This window comes from Eschrichtius robustus, chromosome 12 (assembly GCF_028021215.1).
Source record: "Eschrichtius robustus isolate mEscRob2 chromosome 12, mEscRob2.pri, whole genome shotgun sequence".
NCBI classification, from domain to species: domain Eukaryota; kingdom Metazoa; phylum Chordata; class Mammalia; order Artiodactyla; family Eschrichtiidae; genus Eschrichtius; species Eschrichtius robustus.
This window is the reverse complement of record NC_090835.1, coordinates 106,747,620-106,759,817: the sequence shown is the minus strand read 5'-3', so window position 1 is coordinate 106,759,817 and position 12,198 is coordinate 106,747,620. Positions and strand designations below refer to the sequence as shown.

Genomic DNA, 12,198 nt, shown 5'->3' with positions numbered 1-12,198 from the left:
CTACATGAGATATCACTTCCCACTCACTGGGATGGCCATAATTTTTTTTTAAAAAAGAAAGAAAATAACAAGTATTGGCAAGGCTATGGAGAAATTGGAACCCTTATACAGTGCCAGTGGAAAGCAGCCACTGTGGAAAGAAGTTTGGTGGTTTCTCAAAAAGTTAAACATAGAATTACCATATGACCCAGCAATTTCCTCCTAGGTATTGTACCCAAAAGAATGAAAAACAAATATTCCAATAAATACATGTACATGCACATTCATAGCAGGATTACTCACAAACAGCCGAAGGGTGAAAACAAACCAAATGTCCATCAATGGATGGTTGGATAAACAAAACGTGCTCTATCCATACAATGCAATATTATTCAATCATAAAAAAGGATGAAGTGCTGACACCTGCTACAACATGGATGAACCTTGAGCACATTACGCGAGGTGAAAGAAGCCAGACACAAAAGGAGTATATGGTATATATTATACTATTCAACTTACATGAAATTACCAGCACAGGTACATCCATGGAGATGGAAAGCAGATTGGTGTCTGCCGGGGGTTGGGAGGAGGAGGGAATGGGGAGTAACTGCTTAGTGGGTACAGGGTTTTCCATTGGGGTGATAAAATATTTTTGGAACTAGATCACCGTGGTGGTTGCACAACATTGTTAAAGGCCAATGCACATTATATTCACATTAAAATGGTAATTTTATGTTATGTGAATTTCACCTCGATAAAAAGAATTCTTTAAAAAAAAACCAATAAAATCGCTGATTTCTAATCCGTTTTTTTTTTAAAGTCACAGAGCTCATCAAAGATCAAACTGCACAATAAGTGGCACACTGATGTGTAAAACACAGTCCCAACCCCTGATGAACTTAGAGTCTAGCTGGAGAACGCAACTACCGTAAGAGACATGCCCTCCCTTGGTGCAGTGAGAGTTCAAAGACGCACGTCTGGTTACGCAGAAAAGGAAACATTTCTCGGAGAAGAAGACATTGGAGCTTTAACGGTTGAATGGAATTTTTACCGTTAGAGTTTGAGGTGCAGAAATACAGTAACACGAAGAAAGGTGTGATCCCTACAAGGGGTCACATGGTAAGTTTAAGGGCATCACCTAGTCCAGCCTGGTTGTCCTCAAAGCTGCCTAATTCCGGCATGGGCACTAGCAGGCAGGTGCCAGGGGACCGTGACTCCACCCCTTTGCGGCCCCAGCACCTGATGCGGTATTTGGAACATTCGTGGTGACCAATGAATGTTAAAGAAAGATAAAATGAAAATGAGCATTAAAGAAACTTCCTAAAAAGCACAAGCACCAGGAAATCTATAAAATGGTAGCGATAGCGAGTAGCATCTATTACTACTGAAATGGCCTAAGGCAAGTATGTGACCAGAGTTGAGAACACAGCGTAACTCGAGAGGATGGTACATGGAATGAGTGGGAAGTAAGTCTGGGGCCACAGAGGAGCGCTTTGCCTGCCATCCTGTGGGGTTTGGGCTGCTTCTCAAATACAGCAGGGAATCGTTAAGGTCTCCTGTCCCGCGATCCTGCTTAAGTAGCACAAACAAGTGGTCAGCAGGGGAAGAAGCGAGGGATTGTGCTGGCGGATCATTCAGCCGGGTGGGAGCCTGCCCAGGCCCATCCTCCGGGCGCTGTGGAGTGGGATTTGGGGACACAGAGAGGGAAAAGCTCCCACGCACAGTGAGTGCATCCCCTATGGGGAGGAAAGCCTGCCGCAGAAGAGAATGCTGCTGGCTTTGTTGTGCCTGATGAAGAAAAGAAAGGGGCGGTCGGCACAGAACCTGGGTCCAGACTCCAGGCAACACTCCACCACTGTCACGGCCAAAGCAGCCGCGGCCTCCGTGCCTTCCTCGTTCACCTCCACCAAACTCTTGTGCGCAAACCTGGACAGACACAGGTCGCTGTCGGCTGACATGGCCGAGAAGTCAGCCCTGCCCTGCTGGAAGGCGTCAACCACCCCCAGACCCTGCAGCACAGAGCCCAGGTCATAAGCCTCTTCCAGTTTAAATCTCGGGAGGAAAACTTCCACTTCTGTGCTTTTCATGCAGTCTGGGTGGGTCCAGGCGAGGAATTTCTCAAAAGTGAGATGTTTTTCCACCTGAAAGACCAGAATTGCACTTTGTGATTCCTACTTCAGCACATGTCAGGCATCCCCGACCCTTTCTCCTCTCGCAGAAGGACCAGCACCCCCATCACCTGCCGGGACAGGTGTGAGATCTCGTACTGGCACTAGTTCACACTTGGCTTCCTTCCAAGCCGGGGGCTGGCGGGGAGGTGCCCAGGCAGCCCAGAGCCACCGGACCCCGGCTGCTCTCTCCTCAGCCACAGCTTGCAGGAGACAGACTTTATCCTGACAATTCTCAAGGCCCAGCTGACGCTGCTTTTTTTGCTTTGAACTTTGATTATTTTTGAAGGCAACAAGACATTGCTGCTTAGAAAAGAGATGGGAAAGAAAGGGCTCTCGGTGTAGCCCGCCCCGAAGGGAGATCTCCCCCGAGGTGGGGCCCGTGTGCTTTCTGGAGAAGAGACCTCACAGGGAGAGGCCCACGGCTGCAGCTCGGCCCACAGGACATGGGGACGCTGCCTGCCACCCAGCGCCCGGCTAGAATCTACTGGGCGGCGGTCGGCTCTCAGCCTAGGGATCCACGCCAGAAGAAGCAAGGCGGCTGGGAAGAGCCATCTTGGGAGTTTCTGGCTCTGCCCCTTGAGTGAGGCTCCTGCCTCGTCCCCTGCCCCCATGTTAGGTCATTCCCTGTCTCAGGTTCTGAACAGAGACATGAAAATATAATGCTCATAACAATGATTATGATAATAACAGTGGATCCCATTTACACAGGGCTTATTATGGACCAGACAGTGTGCTATGCTTGTTACCTGAACTACCCCCATTTTACCCTCGTAATTAGGCTATCAGGCAGATGTTAGCCTTGTCCGCATGTGAGAAGACAAAGGCCGGGATGAGTGATGTGACAAGGTCACGTGGCGATAACGGGAGAAGTAGGTCTTGAATAACCGTTGCATCCAGAGCCCAAGAGCCTGAACACTGCCTGCTCCTGGCTGCCCGCATCCCAGCCTGAGAGGTGCACCCCAAAGGCGGAGGAGGGGCTTGACTTCTAGCCTAGAAGCAAGGACACGAGGGTGTCGCAGGGTTCAACTCACCGAGCTCAGAGCCACATGGTCGTCAGGAAGCAGGATGACCATGCTCAGCTCCTCTCCCGCGTAGGGCAGCTCGAGCACCTGGGCCTGCACCTCCTCGATGTGCGCGAGTCTAAACGTGCCTTCCTGAAACATCATCTGCACCGGCCTTTGCTCCTTCTGACGGGAGGAAACACATGAGCCCGGAATTAAAAGCAGATTCTTGAACGAGGCAACAAGACTCCAGAGTGTTTGCAGCACCCGGGATGGAAACAGGATTTGTGCCCTAGTGAATATTTACAGACTGCCCACCAGCGTCTTCCTGTTCCCATCACAAGGCATCTGCCGTCAGCAGACAGGTGCTAGCCTGGGAAAGGAGATGCTTCCTTCAGCAAAATAAATGTGACGCTCTGCATTTTCCAGAAAAGGAAGTCAGATTTGCCACAGTTAAAATATGCCCAGCAAATATACCTAACCAAACGGTATGATCAAATGAAGTTAAATAGAAAACTATTCCTATTGAACTAGCAAAAGGTTTTATGATAAAGTGGGATGAAACCTATAGTTTCACAGCAATGTGGTCCAGAATGTAGACGGATGCACAGGCTTAGAAAGCAGCGTGGCAGCAAGTGGGAAGAGCCACGTGGGTCTTCACGCACTTAAATCCGATTGTCTCAATTCTGATACGCTAATTTGAGGAAATAACTTTTTTTAAACACAGAAATGCTATATGCATGCAGAAGTTAACTGAAATACTACACTGATTAAATGCATTTTAAAAAGTTGACACAGGTCACCTATTATAAAAATTAAGATAGTTTCTAAAATCCATGCCCGAAAAGTTGTTCTCCCCCTTCCCCCTTTGCAATTAGAAGGCTGATTATTTAAAGTACACCTTATTCTAAGAAAAGGGTTTTACTCCTATAAATTTCCTAATTGCATTAAAATCGTATTTTGTTTTAGGGGCTGAGGGGTTTGGCAAACTATTTTAATGCCTGCCTAAATCGAAGTTACACCTCAATGTCAAGACTAAGGTCTTTGTCAGTTTTAATATTAGAAAGCTATAAATACTTAATTTATAATGAGAAATTAATTAGCAGCAAATCAAGTCTATATTTATTCGCATTTTTTAAATACCTGATTAAAGAAATATGTTTTCACGTTCTCTCCCTCTGTCCCCTCCGCCCGTCACACACATATCACACACTTCCTTAACACCTGTGGGCTGTTTAAAAAAAATTTTTTTTTGCTTTCTATCTGAGCAATTTGGGCTTAAAAGAAAACCTTGAGTTTCCAGAAATGAATGTACGATGGACACATTCATACAGCAATGACTGGATAAGAAATTATCAAGGCAGTAGGAGCAGTAATAAAATGCAAAAAAGTACCGGCAGAAAGTGTTTTTTATACCTTCAGTTCTTATCTACTGAGTTTAAAATTTCATTCAGAAATGTTAAGTTTCAAATTATTTTTAACCAATCATTTATATTTTTACAAAGTTAATTTTTCCATTCAATTTCTTCATCAAGTTATCAGGATGTTCAAAAGCTTCCCCCACCCGGTTTACTCTAAAAGGCATCTCCCTTGTGTACGCTTCGTTGAATTGCTCATTCCACCTTCCTTTGAAGTAGACTGTGTTGATGAGAACCAGCCTGGTCTGCGCATCAACTGAGTTACCCGGCAACAACTCTGGAATTTTACCTTCAGGGAAAAGTAGAGAATACAAAGCATGATGAATCAACCACGATTAAGGCTTATTGGAACATTCTTGATGATTAGTCTAGAACCAAACATTCTTTTTTCAAATTTGCTGAGTTTGGATTGGTATATACAGAAATCACACACGCGGGTGGTATTTATTATCACTGGTACTTCGGGATATCTGCAAAGTCAGTGACGTGAACCACTTCCCCATCACTCAAGGAAAACTCTGCTCCAGGTGGGAGAACAAGACAAACAGAAAATAAGGGATGGGCTGGAGAGGCTACGGTCACCTCATGTGGTCAAATGCCCCAAAGCTACGTCCAGGGCAAACATTCCACGACTGCCCATGGACACGGCACTTGTAGCCACAACGAATGGCTCAAAGGGGAAATCACCAGCAATGGACAGCGTGAGTGCACTGATGAACTTCTGGAAGCCTCCAGAAAACATTTCACTATTTGATCCTCCAGACATTCTCAGAAAAGGTCAGGTGGTAAGTGAAAGGTACTCCCTTCTTCTCCTGGAGCTCAAGTCATACCTTTTCAATGAACTAAGAGCATCCCTGCTAATTCACTGCCGCCAGAGGAACAGGGGAGATGACTGCTAAGTCTTCAAGGAAAGACAACCTCTTGTTCTTTACTTGTTAATAAACAGCTCTCGCTTATTAACAGAAATAGCATCGTTCCTAGTGGTACCAAGTGTAGTTGGTGCAGAGGGGCCTGTGTGGGTCCGGCATCACACAGGGATCATGGGGGCCAAGACCAGAACATGCCACCCTCTGAAACAGAAACGAATAAGGCCCCACTCCCCCCAAAACAGTGATTTAAGTCTGCAGAATCCATCAGCCCCAAGAGAGGGTTTGCAGCTGGCCTACAAGTCTAGGTTTTTCACATCTAAGGATGGTAGTGCAGGCAAAAGACATGAAAGAAGCAGGAGGATAAGTAAGCGTAATGTGATGGAGGTCCACGTGGACTCTAGACGGAGGAGCCCAAGTGTAGGATCAGACCGTCAGTTTCCTTCCTACAGAGATGCTGGATTCACCCAACACGTGAACATTACCGGCCAAGTGAAAGCATGTTTTGCTGTGAGTTATTAAACTGGAAACCTGGCCTATGAGTTTCTTTTCATATCAGTCACTCTGGTCCTGGGTGAATGGACAAAATAAAGTCTCTGTTGTTGAAAATCCCAGCATCTGATCAGAACCTCTGGGAGTCCATGAAGGTCCAGATATGCCATGAGGCCCAGCCAACCCGGCGCTGACCATGAAAGACTAGTGACATCAGAGGAGCAGGGAGTGGGGGAGGAGGAGGAGAGGGCGGGAGGGGGGATAACGTGTAATTCTGACCTTCAGTCTTTTTTGAGACCCAAGCGTTTATCTGTTTCCTGGACGGCTCTGCAGCTTTGGCAAAGGAGAGCTGCTCCAGCTCAGTGTGGTAGAACCAAAGACAGGCTTCCTTAAAGATCTTTGGAGGAAAGTGGTCAGTGAGGCTGTATTCCTAAATATAATGTCAGCAAGGTTCCAAAAACTCTGAACACTACATACTTTATATTAAAAAGACCAGACATCCCTTAAAAGTGATCATCCTAGTCTGCTAGATATTAAAAGATCAGTGTTTATAAATAGGTAAGTACTAAGCCATGAATAACCAGAAATGGATAAATGCATTTTAGAAGTAGTCAAATTTTAAATAATTCAAGGCATAGTTAGAGAATTATAAGTTTTTAAAATAATGTTCATAAGTTTCGGTTCTCTGAAGTCTTGCTCTCAGACTCTACATTTTGATTACAACTTTTATTGTTCTGTTGATTCAACTTACAGAGAGAAATTCACAGGTCTTCTCTCCAAAGAGCCTGTTGGCCGTTCTGAGCAAGTACTGAGTGCCAGGCTTGTTCAGCTCGGTGAGAAGTGCCCGGAAATCCTCGTGAATGTCTTTCTCTGTGTTTAAAGAAAGCACCTGTTAAGAAAAATAATTTAAAAATTATCAACATTGCTCTTCAGTCTCAACAAAAATTGTGAGCAAAATTTTTTCCCAAATACTTCACAAAATGTTCCTTTAAAAGGACATTACTTTTATTTTACATGCAGATTTAATACATACCAGAGAAGCAACACCATGTGGTGGTAGGGGGAAGATACAGAGAGAAAGGCGGGGGGGGGGGGGGGGGGGGGAGAGAAAACAGAACACATGTGGGTAAAAGAGGTGGCTTTTCTGCCTCAGTAGATCTCTCTTGTTTGAAGATGAATCACAGGAAAGAATGAAAAGGACAAGATGGTTCAGAAAAGGAACTATTTTAAAATCTTGCATCCCAAGGAAAGTTTAAGGGTACCCTAAATGGAGGCAAACTTACCTCTAAAATTTACCCCCCATAAAAAGGATGCAGTTAAAAGCATTAAAAATCACAGTGGGAAAGACAGCGCCTTCAGAGTCTGCCAGCTTACACAGAGTCCAAAGCTCGCTCTTCGAAAGCAATTCCCTTGATGTGACAAGCAACAACATGGATTTCGCACACTGAGTGCCTGTTATTTTCCCATTGAGCACGGGAGGGTGAGGACCGCTCCATGTCACACCTCGTAAAGTAACCAGACAACCTGGGGGCTCCCACATGAAGCTCCTATAAGGGTTCATCGGCTGGCCTAAAACATAGGAAAGTTCATCAAGAATAAAGAACACCCCTCTACACCGAAACCTTCACCCCCTCATACGTGATCTGGGAAATGATTACCATACTGAAACAGAAAGGCGCCCCGACGGTGAAGGGGCTTGTGTGCAGGGTGGGAGCTCTGCCATGACGCCAGCCTTCTGGTTTCCTCTTGGGCACGTGTCTCTTGCCTGCTCTATAAAATCCCCTGGGGACAGGGACAGACTCATTTTGATGTTACTGAATATTTGTTAAACTAAGCTAACTAGCACCTATGCAGTCTGTACACGTAATAAGCACATGCCTTTTCACCCTCTTTGCATACTTCTGCTTATCCCCTAACTCAGCTGGAAGGCATGTTGGTATACCACTGACTTGAAACAGATATTAACCTACGCTTCTTACCAGTAAATCATTATAGTTACAAAGTCTTTTATTCTAAAAATGAGATAGATCTTAGCTGTTGAGATTTCAAACAATTTCGGTATCATATCCTAAACAAAGATAAAGTGCTAGGACAAAATTTTGATAGCCATATTCAGGTTATCAACTGGAAAAACTTTTCCCCCAAAAGATCTCAGTGAAGGAGACCTCAGCCCTGCCCTTTGCTTCTGGTTCCCCAGGCAGCCCCAGCTCCCGAGACAGCACGCGTGTGCACCAGGCATCCATCCCATCTTCCTTCAGGCAGTTCTACAGAAGGAGGTCTGAAGTGGGGTGACAGAACATAACGATGGAAAAGAGTCCCTTCTCCAGGCTCACCTGGGCCAACTGGGCAGCAGTGTCTCCTTTTGCCCCCAGGAAGACCATGGCCAGGGCAGAGGAGATGCTCACGGGAGAATAAAACACGTTGCGTGAAGGGTCATCTTGACACAGTATCTTTAAAAGGCGGAGGGCAAAGGCGCCATTTGCTTCAGAAAGAGCATCCATGATGCTGGGTCTGGAGCCAGAGAGCGAAGAGAAAGGAGGCCACCTCAATAAACCCTGAATGCTGTTGACCTGACACATGGCGATTTTAGAATTGTACTTTTTTTTTTCATCTTAAAGCTCAAAAATATTTTATGGAGGGAGATCCATTTCCTGTTGCTCTCCATCCAAAAAATAAGTCCAATGTTAAGGTAATTAGCTAAGTGTGGTACTGGCAGCAGGTCAAGCCAGCTTGAGAGCCTTGGGAAAATCAACAGAAATCACTCACAGGTGCACTAGCGCGCGCACATGCGCACACACGCGCACACACACACGCACACGCACACACACACGGCTCCTGGGAGCAGTGAAGTCCAATCCTTCCCCATCTGAAGAGGAGGACAGGGTCAGGGAGCAGGAAGGGGAGGAAACCCCGGATGAAAAACGTGTAGGTGCTCTGCCTGGTCCCCATAACACCAACGTCTATTCTTGCATATATTTATGAAGACTCCTCGTGAGATTTTCAGTTATGACTCAGGCCATGGTCTCCCCATTTGCCAGCTGATACCTGAAAAATGTATGAGATGCTGAATTGTATCCAGACAGGCTGGAAACGGGTGTAAAATGGGCTGTGAGGCAAAGAACTTTCACCTACAGTGGCTGCTCAGTCTGGGGACGGCCCTCGGCTCCCTATGGCCAACCATTATCCCGTAACCCATAACCCAGCTCAGGGTGCCGGCCCTTCCTGTTCTCCAGATCTCAGGTGACTCTTGTACACTGGAAATGGGGCCGAGACAATGTGCATTGTTTTGTTGTTTTTTGTTTTTGGCTCAGAAACACGGATTTGGAAGCTTCCCTCATTCCTCCCACCAAAAGCCTCCAGAGTAGACTGAGCATGACAGGGGAAACCAGTGCCTGGGGGACACCGGAGTGGAAAGGCAAGGAGGAAGGGGGGGTCCAGGAGAGGACAGTCGGGGTGACGGGGTACAGCCAGTGAGAACGGGGAGGCTGTGTCTGTGAAGCAGGGAGGTCGGCGGTGTTCGCGCTGGTGGGCAGGTCGTCTGAAACTGGGGGCACATCTGAAACTGAACGAGGCACGGCCATCGTCCCCCAGCCCACATTTCTCCGGCCCACCTTGGAAATGAGACCCTCTCTCACCCAACCGCTGGCCTCAGGCCCCCTTCATCCCTCACACGCGTCACCAAGCCTTGCCCGCTGCCTCCGCGCCGCCGGTTGAGAGCCTCAGGACAGAACGGGTCCCCACTCTCCCCACATAGACTCTGCGCAGAGGAAGGCGGCGTCCTGGCCCTCCACGCGGCTCGTAACCCGCCCACGGCCCTTGGGATCAGCTCAAGGCGCACTTGCCCTAAACGACCCGGCCTCCTGCCCCGGCCTCCGGAACCCCTGCAGCCCCTCCAAGCCACGTGTGAGCCTCCGAGAGCACTGTTTGCCCGACTCCGGTTAACGGCGCTCACCCTTCCCTCTCCACGCAAGCATCACGGCCTCGGGCGGCGTCTGAGTCCCCACCCTGCGCGACTCTCCCGGACCCTGCGCCCCGGACGCGCGCCCCGGCCCGAGCCGCACAGCCATCGCTCCGGTAAACAGGCCGCCCCGCCCGCCCCGCGCTCTGCGGGAGCGGCCCCCACGCGCGCGCCGGCCCACCTGCCTCCTCTGCTCCGCGGGACCCCGACCGCCCGAGGCGCAGACCGGCCACTGCAGCGCCCCGTGCCGCCCACCGCCCAGGGCTTCCCGGCGCCGCGGGCGGGGCGCGGCCCGGGGGAACGGGTGGGCGGGGCCGGACCCCCATCCCCGCGCCGCCCCGCCCCGCCCCCAGCCCCGCGCCGCCGGGACGCACAGTCCCGCCGCGACCCCGACCGCGGGCACGGGGGCGGGGACGGCGGCGGAGACCCGCGAGGTTTTGGAAGGGAAAGTGCGGCCGCCCCGCTGGCTCTGGGTCCAGTGAGAAGGGACACCGGGGGCGCGTGCAGAGAGGCGAAGAGGACCCGGACCCCTGGGTTCTTCCACTTCCAGGAAGCGGACACAGGTGCAGAGGCGCGCTCCTGCTGTAGGTGCGGAGGGCCTGGGGCTCTTTCCAGCGGGGCCTGCCCTACGTGATGGAAGAGGCAGCCAGGACGCAGGACTCCTCCAGGGCCCGCCGCTCATCAGCGGACCCGAGCCCACTTGCAGAGGCCAGCGCCCCTGGGGTCCGAGCCCTTGCCCACCGCCGGGCTTGGGCTGTGGTGCCGACGTGTAAGCCGAGCGGCAGAACAGATACGGAGGGGCTCGGCCGGGGCCTCCGAGGGGGGCAGGCTTCCAGCGGGTCTCAGTGGTTCAGGGTCATCAGGGCCCACACTCCTCCCATGCCTCCTGTGTCAGGTTCACCCCAGGCCGGCGGCCAGAGGCCCCAGCCACCGGAAGCGTGTTGACAGGATATCTTTCTTTCTTTTTTTTTTTTTTTTTTCCTGTTAAAAGTGAAATTTGTTACAATTCAGTAAGTACAAGTGTTATTTAAAAAGCTGGTTAAAATTATAAAGTGTCTATATAATTTTTCTAATATAAATATTGGAAATAACAACTTGAACAGTTCTATACGTACGTAGTACACTGAAAACATAAAATCATGCACAAGGCTAAAATATCACTTTGCATATTATCCTTTTAGGTATCACTCCTGTCTTCTCCTGACTCCAGCATCATTCCAGAATATGAAGGGGTTACAAACTTCAAGGTTTCAGTGTTTTGAATGTATGTCAGTTATCACACATTAACAATGCTTTAAAATCATTGCTTATATTCTAATCACGTGGTTCTAGTTCCCATCTTTCCCTTTCTCCATAGGTCTTGGACAAAAAGTTGAGCTAGAAAACCTGTGATTACAGGACCCGGCATGACATGAATTCTCAGTGATTCATTTAAAAGTGGCATAAAGTGTCATATATATATATATATTTTAAAAGTCCTACAGGACATGAAAGACAATAAGTACATCACATGTAAATAAGATTAAGCAGCTCACCCTCTGCTTGCTTACTTGGCTCCATGTCTCTACAGAAGGAAGAAGCTGAGCCATGAAGAAGATGGGGCCAATCAGAACTGCTGGGAGTGTGTGTGTTTTGGGGGGGCTGGTGAGCAGCATAGGAAAGGAACTGGAGAGAAATGTCAGATTATGAAGGGAAATTAAACAGCATTACTTATCCATTCTTCCGCATCCTGCTAAAGCAGGGGCCCGTTCCAGCCCAGCCCCCCTCCCCTGCCTCCCAGTGGGGGACCTGTCCCCCCAGCACTGTGAAGGCAGCCACTGCCTTTCAGACAATGTGAAGCCATAGCTGTTCCCTACCGAGAACACTTCACAAATTTGAGGAACAGCCCATAACGTATAGGTTTGGACATTTCACAAATTCCAAGGACAGTCTGACGCAGGCCTCAACACGAGGGGCAGGGGCAACAGTTTTTACAAGCAGCTAACGCCCAGAGAGGTTCAGGGCTTCAGCCAAGGGGAAGACAATGCTTCTTCCTTCATGACAGCGCTTCCCAGACTTTCACGTGCCTGTGATTCACTTGGCGTCTCATCAAAGTGTATTAGGTTGAGGGTGAGGCCCAGACTCTGCATTTGTAATAAGCTCCTGTGGACCACTGAGGCGCTCCAAGGACACCCACAAACGGCGGGCACAGCCTGGGAGGGGAGCCGTCCCGGGGCACGCGGGGAGGGCAGGACCACTCAGGGGTGCCCCAAATGCTGCAAAACAAACAACCTTCTCAGCCACACCCGTCACACCTCTGACGCCTCGGCTACT

General features: G+C 49.0%; 1 protein-coding gene across 1 annotated transcript; it reads right to left on the bottom strand.

Moving 5' to 3' along the window:
* Positions 1-469: 469 nt before the first annotated feature.
* SERPINB9 (serpin family B member 9) lies at positions 470-10,166 on the bottom strand. Its single transcript, XM_068558503.1, has 7 exons — positions 10,067-10,166; positions 8,261-8,438; positions 6,679-6,816; positions 6,207-6,324; positions 4,716-4,858; positions 3,182-3,337; positions 470-2,120 (listed from the first exon to the last, which is right to left on the bottom strand). The coding sequence occupies exons 2-7, from the start codon at positions 8,426-8,428 to the stop codon at positions 1,716-1,718; spliced, it is 1,128 nt and encodes a 375-aa protein (XP_068414604.1). The 5' UTR covers positions 8,429-8,438; positions 10,067-10,166; the 3' UTR covers positions 470-1,715.
* Positions 10,167-12,198: the final 2,032 nt, after the last annotated feature.